General features: G+C 47.7%; 1 protein-coding gene across 1 annotated transcript in view; it reads right to left on the bottom strand.

Moving 5' to 3' along the window:
* The window catches only part of TBC1D22A (TBC1 domain family member 22A), a 414,384-nt gene that overhangs the window by 176,319 nt on the left and 216,557 nt on the right, over positions 1 to 21,508 (bottom strand). Inside the window, 1 exon segment of the mRNA XM_031656180.1 lies at positions 314 to 389. Within this exon segment, the coding sequence (XP_031512040.1) occupies positions 314 to 389 (76 nt within the window).

A 21,508-nucleotide genomic window follows, 5' to 3' on the forward strand; every position in this document is an offset into this window, starting at 1 on the left:
AAGGACCACCACAACCAACCATCTGTCACCTAGACTATGATAATCACCAAACTTAATAAGGAGTGAGCACTGCCTGCTTCGGGTGCACACTCACTACTCTCCTGCAAAGCGAATGTACTGAATTCTGATGATATCGCCTTAAGACGAAATAAGAGCAGCTTGCGCGCCAGCAGCTGTCTCAGAAGGATGCCCATGAGGGATCCTGAGCAGGCCAGGATGCCACCGGCAGATGAGGACAGCACCCTGTCCCACCGAGGGCTGGGGGCCACCTCCCCCTTCCCACAGAGAGGGGCTGCACAGGAAGCTGGCTTACCATCTATCCGGCTCACGAGTTCTTCTAACATTTTCACTTTCATTTGAATTCCAGGTTGGGCAAAGGTGTAGTTGTCCTAAGGAAAAAATAATAATGTGAATCATAGGCATATAAAATAAAACACACTTTCCAAAAGGGAAAAAGGCAGCTGGGATAAAGGGAACAGCTTGATAATAGGACGAATTCACAAGCAGATTTTATCTTGAGAAACAAATAAGCGGACACGCACTGCACAGCACAGCCCCTCGCGGTGCCGCCGAGTGCTATTTTGAGAAGGGAAAGTCCAGTATTTCCCGATGTCAGGTGATGAGCACGCACATCTCAGGGAACACTGAATGGTACATTTCTATTTGTAAATGTGAGACACTTATATCTAAATTGAAAATCAGGCATCCAAGTGCATAGCTCATTGACCAGAACAGTCTTTGGGAACTGACCACCTCACTGGCCACCTGGACCTCGAGAACTCAGCCCTGCTGGAAGCCAATGGCAAATGTGCCCGGCGCTGACAGCACCATCATCGTGGCCACAATCCAAGTGCCGATGACATGATGCTGAAAACAGTGGACATGTGGCTTTACCCTCGGAGATATAGTTGGGTGAACTCAGGTTAAGTTCAGATACTAACAGAGGAAGGTCTGCATAGCATCAAAGGGAAAGGGGCCTGGGCAGTTTCAAGTCAAACAGCCCAGGAATGGGGCCCCAGCTCTAGGACTCAGGAGCTGTGTGACCCTGGCAAGTAACACAACCCCTCTGGGCTTCCGTTTCATTACCAATAACACGAGAGTAATAACACTGCCTTCTAGGACTGTCTGAGGTCTCAAGGAAATAAGTAAGTGGAATGTGGAAGAGATTTCAAGACACAGCAGGTACCAGGCAGTGACAGGTCTATTACTCCTGTGTCACCACCTAAGAGAGCACACACACGACACTGGGGGGTGCGGCCAGAGAAGACTGGTCACACTGCCTCATCCCACAGCAGGAACACAAAGAGGCAGCTCCCATCAACAAGAGAACGGCATTCCCTATGCAGGCTGCCCTTTGGGCCTCAGCCATTGCTCGGGGGCATTTGCAGAAGGAGGGTTTCAACCAGACTCGTGGTTAACAGACTTAATCTGTACCCAACAGCAGTGAATGTGGAAGGCAGAATAATAACCAGCCCCAAAGATGTCCAGGTTCCAATCCCTGGAACCTGTGGATGTGTCGCCTTACATGGCATGGGGAACCAGGGTTGCAGGTGGAACTAAGGTTGCTAATCCATGAACCTGTGCAGAAAGGAGAATCAGAAGGCAGCAAAATGACGGGTGCTGTGCCTGGGGCTCCTGTGGGTTCCGGCCTAGGCTTCTAACTCTTTAGTGAGCACACAGGGCCTCTGGCCCGGCCAGCACTGGGAGATGACTGCCTGTGGCAGCTTTGCTCTCAGAGAGTGACACTGGGGATGGCCCCAGGAGCCTCAGCTAGGGGAAGCCAGGCAGGCCACTGGCCTCAGTAAGGGTACAGGTAATGCAGTCTCAGTCCGAACAGGAGGTGTTGGGCACAGGCAACTGCAGCTCACCAAGCGGGCTCAGGCCACCAGGCAGGTACTAGCTTGCAGCAGGCAGCGTCAGAGCAGCCTCTCCGACAGTGGGGGATGATCTGCTGCCTGTGCGCCCAAGAGGGCAGGGGTCTGCAGGCACCACCTGGCAGGACGGAGGTGCTAGCTTTGCGTGACAGGGGAGCAGGTCTACACGGGCAGCTGTCCACATGGCACCCGACATTCAGAGCCCAGGAGGAAAGTGGAAGGACTGATCTGGACTTGATACTGATACTCCTCTTCCATAGGCTCAGGACTGGAAAACGGGTCGAGAACAACGTTCCTGGAGGTGGTCAACCAGGCAGGCCTCCCTGTGCTGTGAGGGGACGCAGCCACGGAGTGCACAGAATCTGCAAGTGAAGGAAGGGTGACGGGGCACACAGCAAGGGTGTCAGCCCTCGGGAGGCCCCAGTGATGTGGAAACAGCACTCACAGAACCCCCAGCTCCAGAACCCAGGAGGGGACCCCAGGTAAGACAAGCGTGGAGCTGAGCGACTGCTTTCGGGCCAGCAGTATTCCCAAGTCTGGAAAGTCGAATGTGAACACACGAAGCCAGCACTCGCTACGTTTCTCTCTCTCTCTCTCTCACACACACACACACACACACACACCCGCGCACACACCCAGAGCACACGTGACATCTCCTAACAAGAACAGGCACGGCGGCCGCTGTGGCACAGAACACAGAAAATGCCTACACGGCACTGAGGATTTTTCTGTCCCTAGAAATGGAAAATGAGCCGAGTCAGACCTGCCCGCTTGCTGAGGGATTTCTCCCAGGTGGATTTCAAGTGACGGGCTCTGGATTCCAAACTGTCGCATCTCTGTGAGGGCAGAACCGCGAAAACTCCGTTTGCCACCTTCACTTAGAATGACGCCAAGGCCCTCTGGTGACACTGGGCGGCAGGAAGGATGGGCTCCGGAGAGCGGATCTCTGCAGTGACTGCTCCGGGGCCTGGGGATGATCTGTTTCCTAGATGTCGTGGGCCGATTCAGGGATAAGCTTGGAGGCCTCCTGAATTTGGCTGTCCAAAATACGGCGTTTAATGGGCAGGACTTTTAGGCCTGAAGGAGCTGCGATGGTGTCAGTGAGACCCCGGCACCTGTCCAGCTGAGATGGAGCCGCGGCAGCAAGTGAAGGACAAATTGTGAGCTTTCATATATTTGAAATTTAACAGGAGTAAGAAATTTTGGCTCCAGACTTGAATTCCTTTGACTGTCATCATCGTTGGACCTGAACTTGCAATGGTTACCCTTTAAGACTGAATTTCTCCCCAGAGACTGGATAACAGAAGCAGATTTATGTTAACATTTAGGACATACTGCGTGTTGCAAGTTTGCGTCATGTCGTGGAGGAATCCCGACGAGCCCGGCCGAACAATACAGCCGCACAGAACTAAGGGTGAGAAGTAAACCACAGAGTATGCGGCCGCCTCCAGTACAGAGAAGCCTTAGGATTACTTAATTAATGTCCTATTCGACAAATTCCGGAGCCGTGGGGAGCACATTCTAACCACCCCACTGGTCTGTCCTGAGGGACTGTGATCTCTGCCACTCCAAGGGAGGCCACGCCCCCGGCTGTCCAAGGCCCTGATGGTTATGTGAATAGCAGACAGACCTGGAGTCAGCGTCCAGGTGGAGGGAGCACAGCTGCTGCCTCTCCTGTACTGGCTCTATTCCCAGAAATGCTCGCTCCACGGAGGCTAAAACGGGGAGAGGCGAAGATGGGTTCAGTCCCTCGCACTTCTCAGAGGTTCCACAGCAGGCAGGCAGGGCCCGGCCCGCAGCGCCGGCTCTGATGGGGTGGGCGAGCCTGATGGGTCCTGGGGTCGGTCAGCCAACTCAGTGGCTCTCCCACTAAGACAGGATCTCAGGCTCTCGAGCAGAAATAGTTATTATTTGGCCTCCATCTGCCACAACTTTATTTCTCAATTTGTTCAAAACTCAGGTAGGGAAGACGGGTTCTCAGAAATCCAAACAATAAAAAAGAATGGCACTGAGAGCCCATAAAGTAAAGGTCTGCATTTTGAAAGACAAAAGGTTTGTATTTTGGAAGACCTGCAAAGACTGACAGCTATGGCCTTGGCATTCTGGCTTCAGACTAGGAGCAGAGAAGACCAGCCTTCAGAAGACTGCAGCACGGACGCCCGGCTCCACCTCCGGAGGGCGAGACACACCAAGCCACGGGGGGGCGGGGAGGGGGTGGTCTGGGCCCTCCTGGCTCCGGAGGTGAGTCCAGGCTACAGAAGGCCCCACTCAGTGGCCAGGAAGCCTCCAAGGGCACTCTAAGGAGGCAGACACCGTGGCCAAGGAACCCAGAGCCAGGCGGCTGAGGAAAGGAATGACTAAGACCACCCCATGGCCCTCGCAGCAGCCTGTCCCGGGGAGGCACTGACTGCCCGGGCCCTCCCAGCAGCCTGCTGCCCGCAGGTTCCACCAAGGCCCCTGGGCAGATCACGGGCTCTGTCTGCTTAAGGCCCAGAAATCAGATTTGCCCTCAGGATACCCCAGCCCAGCACCCCACCTCCCACACCTGGCCCCCAGATCACCTGTGCTAGTGAACATGTACCTGGGCAGCAAAACAGGATCTTGTAAGCAAAAATACTCTACGCTTATAAAAATATCATTAGTAATAATATTAACATTATTCCCTTCATAAAAAGTAAACATGCATATCCTTTCCAATTGAGATCGTGTGTCTTTGAAAAGGGATATAATTTACAAAACGTATGGGTCAGAGGGAAGAAAGGAAGGGCTGAAGACAATGGCCTTTTGCGAAATGTTTCACAGAAGGTAAAGTCTGTGAATATAAATTTTTTTAAATGCTCTCAGCTTGCCTTACACCTGTTGCCATTACAACATCACACTCCTCCCAATAACAAATAACACTTTCTGCGCTTTTCGGAAGAAAAGTAGAATAAAATTTTCTCAGGGAGCATTTTAGAGAAGAGTTGAAATATAAATTCCTATCAGCTCAGCTGGAAGTACCAGGAGGCAAACCTGCCAGCTCACGGAGAAGTTAGACTCCGCCTGCCTCTCTGACAAAGGGCTCTTCCACCTGGACCAGGATCCAACTCCCCACAAAGTCCAGCCTCCTCTTTCCAGGCTAATCTCACCGTAACATAGTGTCTTCCCCACGCCGAAACCAAATGTGCCTTCCGCACACAGGCCTTGACCTGCCTCCGAAACAGCTCAGGAAGTCTCTTCCGCAAGCAACGGCCTGAGAGACTTCAGATTCCTTCAACTCTTAAAAGACTCCCTTCCACGTCCTCTCAGGGGCCCCTGGCCACCAGCCCTCAACACAGAAGCTGGGCTCTGATCATGCAAGGACAGAGCTAGGACGCCTCCTGTCACAGCTGCACTCCACTGTCAGCCATTAATACATTAAAGCAGTTAATGCACCAGTCCAGCAGAAGGCAGAACCACATCAGATACTAGTTCTCTCATCTGTTCAACAAACACTGAAAGCCTCCTACGTGCCAGAAAATCAAGTCCTGAGTATCGATGTGTGCGAAGGAGTCAAACACGCAGGCCTGGGAATGCCATCCCCGGAGAGTCCTGCTTGCAAGGCCGGTCCCCGGCTGGTGCCTAGAATGTGGGTTTCGGGAGAGTTCCCACCATTCCCTGACTGATCTGGCTGACTCGGCGGGTCTACACTGTGCAGTATGGTTCACCCTGGGCACCTGCTCTCCCCGTAGGAGGCTACATTTGGGCACATGCCAAGCAGAGAGTGTCCGTATGCCCAGTCCCCACTAACATTCTCGGTGCTGAGTCTCTAATGTGCTTCCCCAGCAGGCACAATGTTTCGGACAGGTCGTCCCAGCCCCATGCTGGAGTGATCCAGTGTGTCCTGTGTGACTCCGCCAGGAGAGGGCTTGGAAGCTCACCCCACTTCCTCTGGACTTTACCCCTTGATGGAGTCTCCTCTGCATCCTTGCCCTGTGAGGAATCACAGCCACGAGTGTGGCTCCATGGGGTGGCCTTGGGGTCCCTTGACACAGATGGGGAAAAGTAGACAGGTAGACAGGGCCCTTCTGTTCACAGGGATGACAGTCTGGCAGCTGAGCCAACGTTCACCACATGCCAGGCAAGTGCACATTTACTGCTAACGAGGACCTGGGTGGCCACACCATCACAGCACAGAACCAGGCTGGGCCTGGAAAACCACTTGGAGGGTGTCAGGCCTGAGCAGAGATGAGAGAGAGTTCAGGCACCATGCGACAGAGCCCCGGCGGCCCGAGGGAGCACGTCACATCCCAGAAATGAAACAGAGGCCAGGGCAGCTGAAGGGCAGTGAGGAAGCTGCGGCTAAGGTAGGAGGAGACTGTTCCGAGGCTGGAAGGCCATGTCCGAGGCAGCGGTGAGGCCCAGGCAATGCTCTCAAATGCAGGTAATGAAATGCAAATGGGGGCCACTGCAGGTAAGAGATTTGCATCACAGAAAGATGATATAGAAACAATGGAATGAGGCCAAAGAGGATGCAGGGGTATCATTCATGAGGCAACTGCCGTAATCCAGGCAAAGTGACCACACGCGCTTCCCACGGAAGACAAAGTCAACCCCAACTGTCCACACTGCCTTCTGCTGAGCCGACTGATCGGCTCGTGCACCTGAACGTAGGACTTGCCATTTATTCCTATTAGCTCATTCATTTGATTGGTTCCCGGCTGGCAATGCAGGCAGTTGAACCCGTTCTGAATCCTGATTGTGCCTTCTATCACATTCGCTGTCCCTCTCAGCTGAGAGGCACTGGCTAAACAGATCCCCTTGACGTCTTCACTGCAGTCTCTGCAAAGAGGAGGGAAGGACAGGGCCAATGATGGGGCTCTGTAGCAGCTCTCAGAAAGTGCCCTCAGAGCACAAAGGTGTCAAATTCGATGAAGCCTTGTTTAAGCCCCTGCTTTCCTACCTGCCAGGTTCATTTCTCTGATCTCCTGTGTCCCCATCTGTGAAATGGAGAGAGGAAGAGCTCCGTTGCAAGGGTACAGGGGGTATTGAGTTACTGTGTCTAAAAGAACCTAAGACAACATCCATACAAAATGCAAACCCAACCTCCCCGCAATTCTGCACCTTCCATGACATGTCGGCCACAAAACAGTGGTTTAAGACTGAAGGCTCCCAACCCAGCCAGGCCAGAGGAACCAGTGCCTCTCTAAACCACCGGAAACTGGCTGCCACTTGTCTTCAGACACAGACCAAGCAGTAGAGTAAAGCGGCCGCACCACCAGGAGGCGGCCATCCACGGTCACTCCCAGAGGCACACTGCGAGGAGCAGAGCCGTCATGAACGCCGGCGCGGGAGGGGGACAGCCAGTAAGCCAACGAGAAGAGAAGCAACCGTAGCGCAAGCAGTCAGGCTGGAAAGGCTCCAACTGCGGGATTTCAACCAAGTCACATTCTGGTAAAGGCGAAACTATGGAGACAGTAAAAAGCCCAGGGGTTGGGTGGAAGGGGATGACCAGGCAGGGCACGAGGGTGGTTCAGGGCAGGGGATGACACTGTATGACACTTTCTTGGTGGACTCATGTCACTGCACACCTTTCAAAACCCACACCTTTCAAAACCTACAACACAAAAAGCCAACTCTGGTGTAAACTATGGACTTGAGCTGACAATAATGTATCGATATTGACTTCTCAATTGTAACACATATGCCTCACTAAAGTCAGTGAGGGGAGATGCTAATCTCAGGGAGGCTGGGGCTGAAGGAGGACGCTGAGGAGCGCATGGGGCCTCTCTAACCTCCTGCTCGATTTTTCTGCAAAGCTGACACTGCTCTAAAAAGCCAAACTCCATTAACTTAAAAAAATACTCAATTCATCCAAAGAAGGTAGGGAAAAAAGAACAAAGAAAAAATAAGAAAAGATGAAACAAATAGAAAATAAATAGGAAAATGGCAACCTAAACTCCAACCATATAAATAATTAGGTTGGACAGATCAGATGAATATATATGTGTGTGTGTATATATATGTATATGTAAAAAATATATATACACACATATATGTGGTCTAAGCACACACTAAAAAGTTAAGAAAGCAAACTCCAAGAATAAACTATCTACAAGAGTATATTTTAAATAAAACATATATTTCGTGACCAGGCGCAGTGGCACATGCCTGTAATCCCAGCACTTTGGGAGGCCGATGTGGGCAGATCCATTGAGCCCAGGAGTTCGAGACCAGCCTGGGAAACATGGCGAAACCCCATCTCTACCCAAAAATATAAAAATTAGCCAGGTTGGTGGCACCTATAGTTCCAGCTACTCAGGAGACTGAGGTGGAAGAATCACTTAAGCCTGGGAGACAGAGGTTGCAGTGAGCTAAGATCACACCACTGCACTTCAGCCTGGGCAACAGAGTGAAGCCCTGTCTCAAAAAAAAAAAAAAAATATATATATATATATATATATATATATATATATATATACACACACACACACACACACATATAATATATATACACACACATACACACACACACACACACATATAGTGACTCTGTTTCACATTTTGGCAATTCTCTTAATATTTCAAACTTTTTCATTATCATTACATCTTTTATGGGGATCTGTGATGAGTGATCTTTGATGTTACTATCGTAATTGTTTTGAGGCACCACAAACCATGTCATGTAAGACAGCAAACTTAATCAATAAACGTTTTGTATGTGTTCCAACTGCCCTGCTGACCAGCAGTTCCCCATCTCTCTCTCTCTCCTCGGGCCTTCCTATTTTCTGAGACACAACAATATTGATATTAGGCCAAGTAAAAACCCTATAATGGGTTAAGTAAAGAAAGAGTTGGACGTTCTCTCACTTTAAATCAAAAGCCAGAAAGATTACGCTTGGTGAGGAAGGCATGCAAAAAGCTGAGACGAGCCAAAAGGTAAGCCTTTTTTTTTTTTTTTTGCCAAGCAGCCAGGTTGTGAAATGCAAAGGAAAAGTTCTTGAAGGAAATTAAAAGTGCTACTCCAGTGAACACACGAATGTTAAGAAGGCAAAACCGGCTTCTTGCTGATGTGGACAAAGTTTCAGTGGTCTGGATAGAAGATCGAAACAGCTACAACATTCTCCTAAGCCAAAGCCTAGTCCAGAGCAAGACCCCAACTCTCCTGAATTCTATGGAGGCTGAGAGAAGTGAGGAAGTTACAGAAGAAAGGGTGGAAGCTAACAGAGGTCAGTTCATAAGGTTTAAGGAAAGAAGCCGTCTCCATCACATAAAAGTGCACGATGAGGCAGCAGGTGCTGAGGGAGAAGCTGTAACACATTCTCCAGAAGATCTAGTCAAGATAATTGATGAAGGTGGCTACTCTAAACAATAGATTTCCCTGGAAGAAGACGCCATCTATGACTTTCATTGCTAGAGCAGAGGAGTCAGTGCCACACTTGAAAGCTTAAGGACCAGCTGACTCTCTTGTTAGGGACTAAAGCAGCTGGTGACTTCAAGTTAAAGCCAATGCTCATTTACCATTCTGAAACTCTAGGGCCCTTAAGAAGCATGCTCTATAAATGGAACAACAAAGCCTGGATGACAGCACATTTGTTTACAGCAGGGTTTACCAAGTATTTTAAGCCCACTGTTGAGACCTACTGCTCAGAAAGAAATATTTTGTTCAAAATATTCCCGCTCATGGACAATGCACCTGGTCCCGCAAGAGCTCTGATGGAGACGTGCAGGAAGATGAAAGTTGTGTTCGTGCCTGCTGATGCAATATTCATTCTGCAGACCATGGATCAAGGAGTACTTTCAACTTTCAAGTCATTATTTGAGAAATATACTTGATAAGGCTATAGCTGCCATAGACAGTGATTCCTCTGATGAACTGGGCAAAGTCCATTGAAAACCTTATGGAAAGGACCTGCTTTTCTAGATGCCATTAAGAAATTTGTGATTCATGGGAAGAGGTCAAAACAGCAACATTAACAGGAAGTTCGAAGTTGATTCTAACATTCGTGGATGACTTTGAGGGGTTCAGTACTTCAGTGGAGGAAGTAACTACACACATGGTGGAAAGAGAAAGAGAACAGAATTAGAAACACAGTCTGAAAATGTGCCTGAATTACTGCAGTCTCACCGTAAAATCTGAATGGATGAGAACATGCTTCTTATGAATGACGGGAAAAAGTGGTGTTTTGTTTGTTTGTTTGTTTTCCAGAATGACTGGACTCCAAGACCGGACTTCTGTTTCTTGAGACAGAAGCTATTCCTGATGAAGATGCTGTGAACACTGTTGAAATGACAACAAAGGATTTAGAACACTCCACAAGCCTAGCTGATAAAGCAGCGGCAGGGTTTGAGAGAACTGACTGGGGTTTTGAAAGAAGTCCTACTGTGGATAAAGTGCCATCAAATAGCTCGGCAAGCTACAGAGAACTCTTCCAGGAAAAGAAGGCTCCGTTGACACAGCAAACTTCAAACTGTTGTCTTAATTTAACGAATTGCCACAGCCACCCCAACTTCAGCAACCACCACGCTGATCAGTCTGCAGCTGTCAATACGAGAAAAGACCCCCCCCCACCGAGAAAAAGATTACAACTTGCTGAAGGCTCAGATGATCATTTGCATTTTTTAGCAATAAAGTAGTTTTGAATTCAGGTATGTACACTTTTTAGACACAATGCTACTGTATGTTAATAAATTAAAGTATAATATAACTTTTACATGCATTGAGAAAGCAAAAACTTGTGTGGCTAGTTTTATTATGATAGGTGCTTTCTTGTGGTGGTTTGGAATCAAACATGCATTATCTCCAAGGTATACCTATAAAAACCATTTGTCTTGCAAAGAAAGAAGAGTCTCTTTATTTGCTGATGATATCACTGCGTACAGAAAATCCTAAGGCATCTACTAACAAGCTCCTAGCAATAATAAGTGACTCTAGCAAGATTACTAGAAACAAGTAGGGTATTTTCCAAAAGTGGCCACATTGTCTCCCGTCCCACATGCTCTTTCAGGAGGGGACTATGCCACTCCAGCATCGAGAGATGGAGGCTAATTTCTCCCTCTTTGAATTAGAATAGGCTTGTGACTGCTTCCACCAAAAGTGTACAGGGGGCACGACTTCTGAGTACGGTGTGTGACTTCTGAGGCTCAGTCACGAAAAATGCAGCTTCCACCTTGTTTGCGGACAGTCTCACCGGGAGCCTTGAACCATCCAGCGACAGGTCTGACTATCCCAAGGCATATCATGGCCACTATCATGGCCACTATGCCATGAGGACACTCAGTGTGTGGAGAGGCCAGGAGTGGGTGATCCAACCCAAAGTCCTACTCTTAGAGTCACGCAGGCCCAGGGCGCCACGCTCTTAAATGAATGGGAGTCTAGATGCTTCCAGCCCCCACCTGAGATTCCAGACATCATGGTGCACAAATGAGCCATCCACACCAGGCCCTGACGGAGATCCTGACCCACAGAACCCGAGAGCACAAAGGCACAGCTGCTTCCAATCAGGGGGTTTGGGAGTCATCTGTTAGGCAGCAGCGCCTGGGAAACTGTCCGTTTGCAAAAATCAGCTGTATTTGTATATACCCCTAGTATATCAATCCCAAACTGATTTACTACAAATCAATAGTAAAAAATCCAAAAATAAAAAATACCAACAAAGCTATACCATTTGAAGTAACATCAGAAAAAAACAAAATATTCAGAAATAAATTTAACAAAGTATGAGCAATACCCTACACCAAAAACTGCAAAATGTTTGTGAGGATAAATTAAAGAATACCTAAAGAAATATACTATGCTCACAGATAAGAAGACTCAATATTTGTTAATATTGTCAATATGAGGGAAACTGACATACAAATTCCACATATTCTCATTCAAAATCTCAATAGGCTTTTTTTTTTGGTAGGAAATGGCAAATAACAAACTTTATATAAAAATGCCAAGGACCAAAATTACTTAAGATAATTTTTAAAAAGAACAAAGAGGACGGTCTTACCCAACACCATGAAAATCTGCAGTAATGAAGACAGTGTGAACCGGATTAAGATCCATTCGTAGGTCAATGGGACAAAACAGGGTGTCCAGAAACAGACACACACTTATACAATCATCTAATTTTCAGCAAAAGTGAAATAGGACAAAACTGTTTTCAATAAATGGCATGTTGTTCACCAGGATATTTGTAGAGGAAAAAAATGAACCCTGACATCTTCCTTACACCATATACAGAAATTAAGTCAAGCTAGGTTGTAGACCTAAAACTAAAAACTAAAATTATCAATCATAACATAGGTATAAATCTTGGCATTGTGGAGGTAGGCGGGACACAGAAAACTATTACGACAAAAGAAAAAAAAATGATAAATTGATTTTATCAAAGTTGAAACTGTTGGCTCATAGAAGACGTCGTTAATGAAATGAACTGACAAGTCACAGGACTCAAAAGCATGCTCAAAAGATCTATCTTGACAAAGGACTGCTATCGGAATTGGAATAAATGAAGACCCTGCGGGGGATGCAGTGTTGGAGAAATCGCATTCTGACGTGGTACGGCCAGAACTTAACAGGCGTCTAGAAGAAGATGTGGACATGAATGTTCCCAGAAATGTTATTCACAAGAGCCCAAGACCAGAAACAGCCTCGGCTGCCACCAACAGGAGGACAGATAAACTGTGATAGATTCACGCGGTGGAATACTACTTAGTAATCAAAAGGAATCTACTATTCATTCAGGCAACCACATGGATTCTTATGGTTTTCAATGCTATTGTAAATTGAATTTTTAAATTTTCGTTTTTAAACTGCTTGCTGCTCAATGATTCATTCTTAATGAACCTTCTGTCACAGCCCAGTAACTAACACATTCTTATCTGTTTAATAAACCTTTCTAAAATCTTGTCAGGAGTCCTCAATTTTATTGACTGGGACTCTGAAATCACCTACCTAAGATTCTCCCCCACAGGGGCACAGTTGAGCTGGCATCTGGGGCAGGTGTGGATTTGACACATCTAAACGGACTCGGCGCTCCACGCATTCATTCTCCTACCCCAGGCCTCCACCAAGCGCTCCAATGCCCTGTCCAGGTGAAGACTCTGCTTCTTGACGTACACAACAAATGCCAAATCAGAGCTCAGTTGGAGTGCACTTTCTCTCTGCCACCTTCCTGGGCATCAGACCAGTCCTTCCTTTGTTACTCTCTTTCAGATAATGACATCCCTGGGGCTTAGTCCATTCCAAGTTCCAGCTGCCTGAGCTCATGGCAGAGGCTCCTGAGCCGTCCTCAACTGCCTTTGGCCGGCCCCCTCTGTGAACAAGCACTGTAAGAAGCCGCACGTCTCCCCAGCTTGGTGTGCAGGATAGGGCTTCCCCCAGCTACCCTGTCGCCTCCCTGGTGTTAACATCAATGGTCAACTCACACCAGCCCTACCTGAAGGGCAACACCTGCTGGCAGGCAGAGTCCATTCCAGCCCGAGTCACGGGCCTGGCCGTTTCCTGACCTTTCTCTAAATGAGTCACAATGCCACTGCGTTTCTGGCCTTTTCTCTGACAAGTTCCAAGACAATTTAGTCACTTTCCCCAATATTCCTATCACTTCCATGCCACCGACCAGTTCTTAGAATTCAATAATTCTTCCCCAAGGAAAGGAAATGTAAATGACTAATTATAAAAGGCAACGGTTCTTTTCTACTCAAAGAAGCTGTCCTGTTAAGTAATGAATCTAAGAGTAATAGTATGACTTCGGGGTAGGCAAATATGGAAGCTGTAATTCAAGAAGTCATAGCGAACCGACAACCTTGGGGCGAGTGCTGTTAGTGAAATGAAAAGACTGGCACAAGTGCAAGAATAATCCCCTAAAAGCCTGAGAGGGCCTCATTCAGCCTGAACTTATATATAAAATTTTTTTTTGAGATGGAGTCTGGCTCTGTCACCCCAGCTGGAGGGCAGTGGCTCAATCTCGGCTCACTGCAACCTCTGTCTCCTGGGTTCAAGCAATTCTCCTGCCTCAGCCTCCCGAGTAGATGGGATTACAGCCACCAAGCCTGGCTAATGTTTGTATTTTTAAAAGAGACAGGGTTTTACCACGTTGGTCAGGCTGGTCTCAAACTCCTGACCTCAAATGATCCACCTGCCTTGGCCTCCCAAAGTGCTGAGATTACAGGCGTGAGCCACCGTGCCCAGCCCAGAACTTCTCACTGGATACCCAGTTTAAACTCCCAGGGAGAGGGAGGGGCTGAAACAGCACTAGTTGAGCAGCTTCCACTGCCCAGAAAGTGCACACTCAAAGCCAGTTATCTTCAGGCCCCGAAGCCAACGTGCTGTGTGAAAGCAAATCCTTCTTAAAGAAGGGTTCCATCAGCTGGAATCGGCCCAGGTATATTTCTGTGATCTACACGAAAAATCATCCCCAAAACATAGCTACTAATACCAAATAGCATTAAAAAGACATCCATGAAACCACTGAAAGAAACAGCCCACCAAATTATTTTTTTTAATTAAGTGACTGGAACCCTCACAGTGTACTTGGTAGAGAAGAAGAAAACAAACAAACAAACAAACCTGGTCTTCTCACTCTGGCACCAGCTACTCTGCCAGCTGGTTGGGGAGCCACAAAGGACCCTCCCTCCAACCTCACACCCCAGGTCACTACAGAAAAGCCAGAGCCCCGGAAACCCACACACGGTCAACCTGTGCACACCCACCCACCTCACATCACCCAGAGAACGAGACACACACAGAGTGAAACTCAGGCAAATGGGCAGAAAGCCCAGCCGGGAAAGAAAATGAAAAATAAAGACAAGAATGAAAAGAAATTATTTCTCCAAATTAAGCTTATCTGAATTTTTTTTAAAGTACTTACAATCAAAGCTACCACACAACTGAGGAAGACAGCACAGAAATTCTGTCCTCAACATTGAGGATTAGTCCCCATGAGGCTTAAATGGGAGGTTCAAGGTCATCACTGCCGCACTGAGTGGTACCCCACTTTGAGGGCAACCCACCCCTGCCCTACCTCACACCCGTTTGCCCACAAGCCAGCCTGGGCACCCTCCTGCGCTGTGGAAACTTGACCAGATGGCCTGCCGTGCCAGATCCAAGACACTTATTGCACCACAAAATACAGGACTTTTCTCACAACCTCATTCACTCTCAAGATGAAACCGTCCAGCTGGAGTCAGTAACAGGGTCACGCAGGTGGAAAATGTTGAGCCCAGATCCAGTGACTGCAAGTGCAGCATTCCTATGCAATGCTTCTTACTGTGGTGCCACAAAGGTTCTTCCCAGGCGGAACTGTCCATGCAGCGGCATCTGCCAGAGGTGGTAACCACTGAAAAGCTCCCCAGACATTCCTAATGAGGCAGTAGGGCACCCCACCGCTGCCACCACTCCACACCGGGCACTTGCTCCGCATGGCCAACAAGGTCTACAGCTGGCCTCGGTGTTCTTGCACCTGCCCGCCAATGCCTGTCCCGCCACCACCTAGTTTAGGCTCCTGTTTGGGTCCTAGGTGAAACTCCCCTCCTTCATCCAAATACAGCCCACATCCCACTGCAAGCGTAGACGTCCCTCAGGGCAGTGCAAATGACCTCGATTCGTTGTTCACATGACCGGCAAGTCGGCAATGGATTTCCAGGTATTACTTGCTGGACAGAGCATCTCCCCTAAGACCAGCACATCTGGAAATGTAGCTGCTTTGCCTTTTCCCCCAACATCAAATGCCCCCGAGTAAAAAGACTGTCTCTTGGCTGGGCGTAGTGGCTCACGTCTGTAATCCCAGCACTTTGGGAGGTCGAGGAAGGTGGATCACGAGGTCAAGAGATCAAGACCATCCTGGCCAACATGGTGAAACCCCGTCTCTACTAAAAATATAAAAATTAGCCGGGCGTGGTGGCGTGTGCCTGTAGTCCCAGCTACCCGACAGGCTGAGGCAGGAGAATCGCTTGAACCCGGGAGGCAGAGGTTGCAGTGAGCCAAGATCGTGCCACTGCACTCCAGCTTGGCGACAGAGCAGGACTCCATCTCAAATAAAAGAAAAGAAAAAGACTGTCTCTTAGACACCTAGCAGGAAGGGCATCGATCCACCAGAGATGAGTGATGAGGCCCGAGTATCTGGGGAGGGTCACAAGGACACTTTCCAGAGCTGTCAAACATCAACCCAGCTTCCCAGCCTCAAGCTCCAGCACACACTCCTACTCCCTAAGCACTCTGAGTGGTCCCACACCATGGAGTCTCACTTTAGTCTAGAATGCTCTTCTAAATCTGCTAATCCCCCACCCAGACCTTGGTCTACCTGGCTCCTGGTAACTGCTGGCATTGCTGTTCTTACAGATGTTCTGTGCAGGCTGGAAAAGAAAGAATATTCTCTGTGTGCTGGATATGGGGGTCTAGATATGTCCAGTTGGCCAAACTGTGCAGTGTGCGTCCTCCCAGATCTTGCTAATTCTTACCTGCTCGATCTACTGTATTAGTCCGTTTTCATACTGCTATAAAGAACTGCCCGAGACTGGGCAACTCGTAAAGAAAAGAGGTTTAATTGACTCACAGTTCACCATGGCTGGGGAGGCCTCAGGAAACATGGAATCATGGTGGAAGACAAAGAGGAAGAGGCACCTTCTTTGTAGGGCAGCAGGAAGAAGTACCGAGCAAAGTGGGGGAAGAACCCCTTATAAAACCTCAGATCTCATGAGAACTCACTATCGGGAGAACAGCATGGGGGAGACCACCCCATGATCCAATCAGCTCCGCCTGGTCTCTCCCTTGACACGTGGGGGATTATGGGGATTACAATTCAAGGTGAGATTTGGGTGGCAGCACAAAGCCTAACCATATCACCTACTAATCACTGAGAGACAGGAAGGCTAGTGCTGGACTGTGTGGGTCTAAATCCCAACGCTGCAACTAACTAGCCACAAAATGGGAAGTGCCTTATGGGTTGTTGTGAGGGAAAATGAACTAATATTACAACGAAGCACTCAGGACAGTGTCTGGCACTGACAACCACCACCCCTCTCCCATCATACTTATGTACATGTGCAGAAATATGGGGTCAAGGTCATGCATTCCAGATTAACTTTTCCCTGGTAAACGTATCCACTGACAGTGATACTCTTTGTCTCTAGGAATGTTTTTTGCCTTAAAAATCTATCTCATTTAATACCTCCATGGCTATTACACAGCTACATATGGGCTACAGAGCTACATAACTATTACTTTGGTTAATATTCTTCTGTTGCATATCCTTTCTACTTGTCTTCTTGTGGTTTAGGTGTCTTGCAAGCAGCAAATAGCTGGATTCTGTTTTTAAATCTAATCTGACTGGACAGCTATTTTTCTTCAGAAGATGAGACACATTATTCTCCTTTTTTCTGGCCTTTCTTCTTTCCTGTGAGACTTTCTCTTCTCTTTCTTATTCAGTGGCTTCACTCTCATGTCTCTATAGGTAATTTCTTTCAACTCATCTTTCTGGAGATTTGTTTATTATTAACAACATCTCATCAATGCTGAAAAAATCCCAGCCATAGCTTTACAAATATTGACTTTCCTCCACTACATTTTCTCTTTCTAGTTCTATTTTTTAAATTCTATCTTTCACGTCTTAATCTGCTGTATTTTCAGTATCTCTCTGTGTTGCCCAGTCGGTAATTTTCTCAGCACTACATTCAATTCTAAATAACTCTCTCTTCTCTTTTGTCTAATGAGATTTAAATTTCAGTGACTCTGATTTTGACTGCTGGAAGTTCTCTTTGGTTCCTTTTAAAATCTGTGACTTCTGGCCAGGCACGGTGGCTCAAACCTGTAACCCCAGCACTTTGGGAGGCTGAGGCAGGCAAATCACAAGGTCAAGGGATTGAGATCATCCTGGCCAACATGGTAAAAGTACAAAAATCAGCCAGGCATGGTGGTGCGTGCCTGTAATGCCAGCTACTCAGGAGGCTGAGGCAGGAGAATCACTTGAACCTGGGAGGTGGAGGTTGCAGTGAGCCGAGATCGCGCCACTGCACTCCAGCCTGGGCGACAGTGAGACTCCATCTCAAAAAAAAAAAAAAAAAAAAATCTGTGAGTTCTTTCTTCAGAGTCTTTATTTTAAAACTGTTTCTTTCTCCTTAATGTTTCAAAGTTACACATTGTCTGGTTCCTTTCAAATCGCTGTTCTAGTGTCTCAGGTCTCTGGGTACAAATCCTCCTAATGAGAGTAATCGCTAACATTTATTCCCGGCGCACTCCTTCTCCGCTTGGTTTGTACTTCGTCTGCTGTGAGGTCATCTGCAGACGCCTCTTCCCATGGGAACGCCACAGGCCTGTGGCAGGAGATCATCCCTCCAGGGCAGAAGTTCTCAGAGGGTAGCCAGCCAACTGCTGGGGGTCACCAGACCTTTCAAGGGGTCTGTTACATTGAAACTGCTGTCATAGTAACATGAAGGCATGATTCACCTTCCTCACGGTGCTGACATTTGTGCCGGTAGTACACAGGCAGCTGTGGGCAAAACTGCGGGCATGCTGGCAGCAGGCAGGGCAGTGCCCTCACCACACTCACCGTCACTGTCTTCCCAATAGCACATGCTCACGGTGTGAAAACGAAAGGCTGTTTCGCTTAAGGATGCCCTGGATGCGGCGGGAAAGGTCACTCATCTTACTATTAATATTGTGTTCAGCCTCAGCCCTGAACAACAGGCAGGAAGAACACGGAAAGCCCGAGGGGCAAATCCAGAAACAGAGACTTCAAGGAGAGCACTTGGTGCGCGGGCTTCAGTTGTGAGCCGAACTGAACACTTTCTTCAAGAAACATCATGTTTACATGAAAGAAGGACTAGCAGACAAACCAGTTATTCAAACGTGGGTCTCTGGAAGATATTTTCTCAAAAATGAATGAAGTCGGCCTGTCACTTCAAAAGAAACAAGGAACTGTGTTTGTTGCCAATGATAATACCTGAGGTTTTAAATTAAAATCTGAATTTTGGAAGACTTTTGTCTGCCACCCTGGGCCTGACAGCTGTTTCTTATGAGATGGTGGGTCTAAATCCCACTTATAATACTAACAAATTTGATCATACGATGAAACATATCAACATTTAAAAGATCTGCACACCTCAGTCAGCCAATATTTTCCAAATCGCCAATGAATGATGCTACAGAGCCAATATATGGGTAAAAGATCCTATCGAAGTATAAGACAGGCCATCAACTTTAATGTAACTGAGTATAAAACATTCACTGATCAGGTTTCAGATTTCATATCGCAACTAACCTTTTTTAAGAAACTACCATTTGTTGAATAATAGTATAGTATTAATGAAAAAAGAATCCAAAATTCCCTGAAAAGGCTATTAAAACACTTCCTGGCCACACATGGTGGCTCATACCTGTAATCCCAACACTTTGGGAGGCTGAGGCAGGTGGAACACTTGAGGTCAGGAGTTTGAGACCAGTCTGGCCAACATGGTGAAACCCTGTCTCTAACAAAAATACAAAAATTACCCGGGTGTGCTGGTGTGTGCCTGTAATTCCAGCTACTCAGGAGGCTGAGGCAGGAGAATGGCTTGAACCTGGGAGGCAGAGGTTATAGTGAGCTGAGACTGCACCACTGCCCTCAAGCCTGGGAGACAAAGCGAGACTTCATCTCAAGAAAAAAAGAAAAAAAGACAGTTCCTTTTCCAACTACGTATCTAGGTAATGCTGGATTTTCTTCACATTCTTCAGCCAAAACAAAAACTACCACAACAAATTGAATGTAGAAGTAGATATGAGAATTCTTCTTCTATGAAGTCAGACATTAAGGAGATTTGCAAAAATGTAAAACAATGCCTTTCTTCTCACTAAACATTTTTATTTTGAAAAATGTAATTTACCATAAAAATATTACTTATAATAATACGTAATGTGTTTTTCATTGTTGTTTTTAAATAAATTACTAAGTATTTTTAATTTTCTCTATTTGAATTTCTAATATGGCAGTTATCAAGAGAATTAACCCCACACAAACAAAAGCTCTTCGAACTCTTAATAACGTTTGGAATGCAGAGTCCAAGGCACACAGGCCTGGGCGTGTCCACGGCAGAGTTCGTGTCTCTGCTCTGGGCAGCTCTTGATCTCCCTGCACAGGACTGGCTTCTGTGATCGCACCTTGCCAGGGCAGGAAAGCCTGCACTCCTAGCCATGAGGTGGTCTGACAATTCCCTCCAGTTCACTAGCGTCAGCCAGTGGAGTCAGCGCTGTTCACTCCTGGAGGACCTCGCTGCTGCTCTTAAGGAGACCCACAATGTGTGCTAAACAATCTTTGTTTAATACCGCGGATACGGTTTGGATCTGTGTCCCCACCCAAATCTCATGTTCAGTTGTAATTCCCCGTGCTGGAGGCGGGGCCTGGCTGGAGGTGACTGGATCATGGTGGGGAGGGGGGGCAGTTTCTAATGGGTTAGCACCACCCCTGCTAGCGCTGCATCAGGAGACCTGGTTGTTTAAAAGTGTGTGGCACCTCCCCCAACCCCTCCCTCCTGCTCCGGCCACGTAAGACGCACTGGCTTCCCCTTCACCTTCTGCCGTGATTGAAAGTTTCCTGAAGCCTCCTCAGCTATGATTCCTGTACAGCTTGTGGAACAGTGAGCCAATTACACCTCTTTCTCTATAAATTACCCAGTCTCAGGTACTTCTTTAAGCAGTGCAAGAACAGACCAATTACCTAACGTTTCCAGGCATTTGTCGGGAGAAGAGTGGTTTGCTCTTTTTCCTAGTTTGCCGTCTATCTGGGGGCTAAAAGCCTCCTCTCCCAGCACTCTGTCCCTCGCCTCCATCAGCTGTCCTCTACCCCTGCTCCCTCCCACCAGGCTCTGAGCTTCTTGGGGACAGAGGGGTGATACTGACTCACACCCCAAAGTCTTCCGCCTCTCTGAGCACCTGTAGAGGGCAGGTGCTTCACACATTCTGGCCAAAATGACAAGGTTGATGAATTACTGAAAACAAGTAGAATATGGAATCTCAAATTGAGGCTCCAAGGTGAGTCAAAAGCATAGTTATGACTATTCAGGACATCCAAAGGTAAAAAAAAAAAAAAAAAAAAAAGATGTGCTTTCTGCCCTCTAGAACTTCCCCTGCAAATGGAACTCACTTCTGTGTATTTCAGCCAGGAAAGGTCATAGAGCAGCCAACGTGGGTTTTAACACAAGCCGTGTCACCTGGGCAATGGGCCTCATCTCTCTTGGTCTCAGCCTTGTGTGCTGGGTGTAACCGAGCTCCAACCTGTCCCAGGAATGCCCACGCCAGGAAGCACCGTCACGGTGGTGACACTGTTAGTTCCTCACATTCATTCCCATGGTGACTACCCACCAATCACAGAAACTGTGGGGCTAGAGGCCCTTTAAGATCCTCTTCCGGGTGAAGAAGAGCCCCTGGCACACGGTTCCGGTTCAGCGGCTCCACTAAAGCCTCTGCAGCAATGGCGTGGACGGCTGCCACAGAGCTGATGAATAAACACGCCCGTGAAAGAGCACTGGGAATGACTGGCGGAGGCCAGGCTGAGCGCGCACTTCAGAAAACCAAGAGAGCATTTCCCCAAGGGGTTCAATTAGGGTGATGACGTGATGAAAAGGGTGCTTGAGGAAGATGGTTCCAGCAGTTCCAGGAAGAATGAAATGCAGATAGTAAGACCAAGAGTAAGGAAAGGAGCTAAGAGGCAGAAGCG

The sequence above is a fragment of the Papio anubis genome, chromosome 16, assembly GCF_008728515.1.
Source record: "Papio anubis isolate 15944 chromosome 16, Panubis1.0, whole genome shotgun sequence".
Lineage (NCBI taxonomy): Eukaryota > Metazoa > Chordata > Mammalia > Primates > Cercopithecidae > Papio > Papio anubis.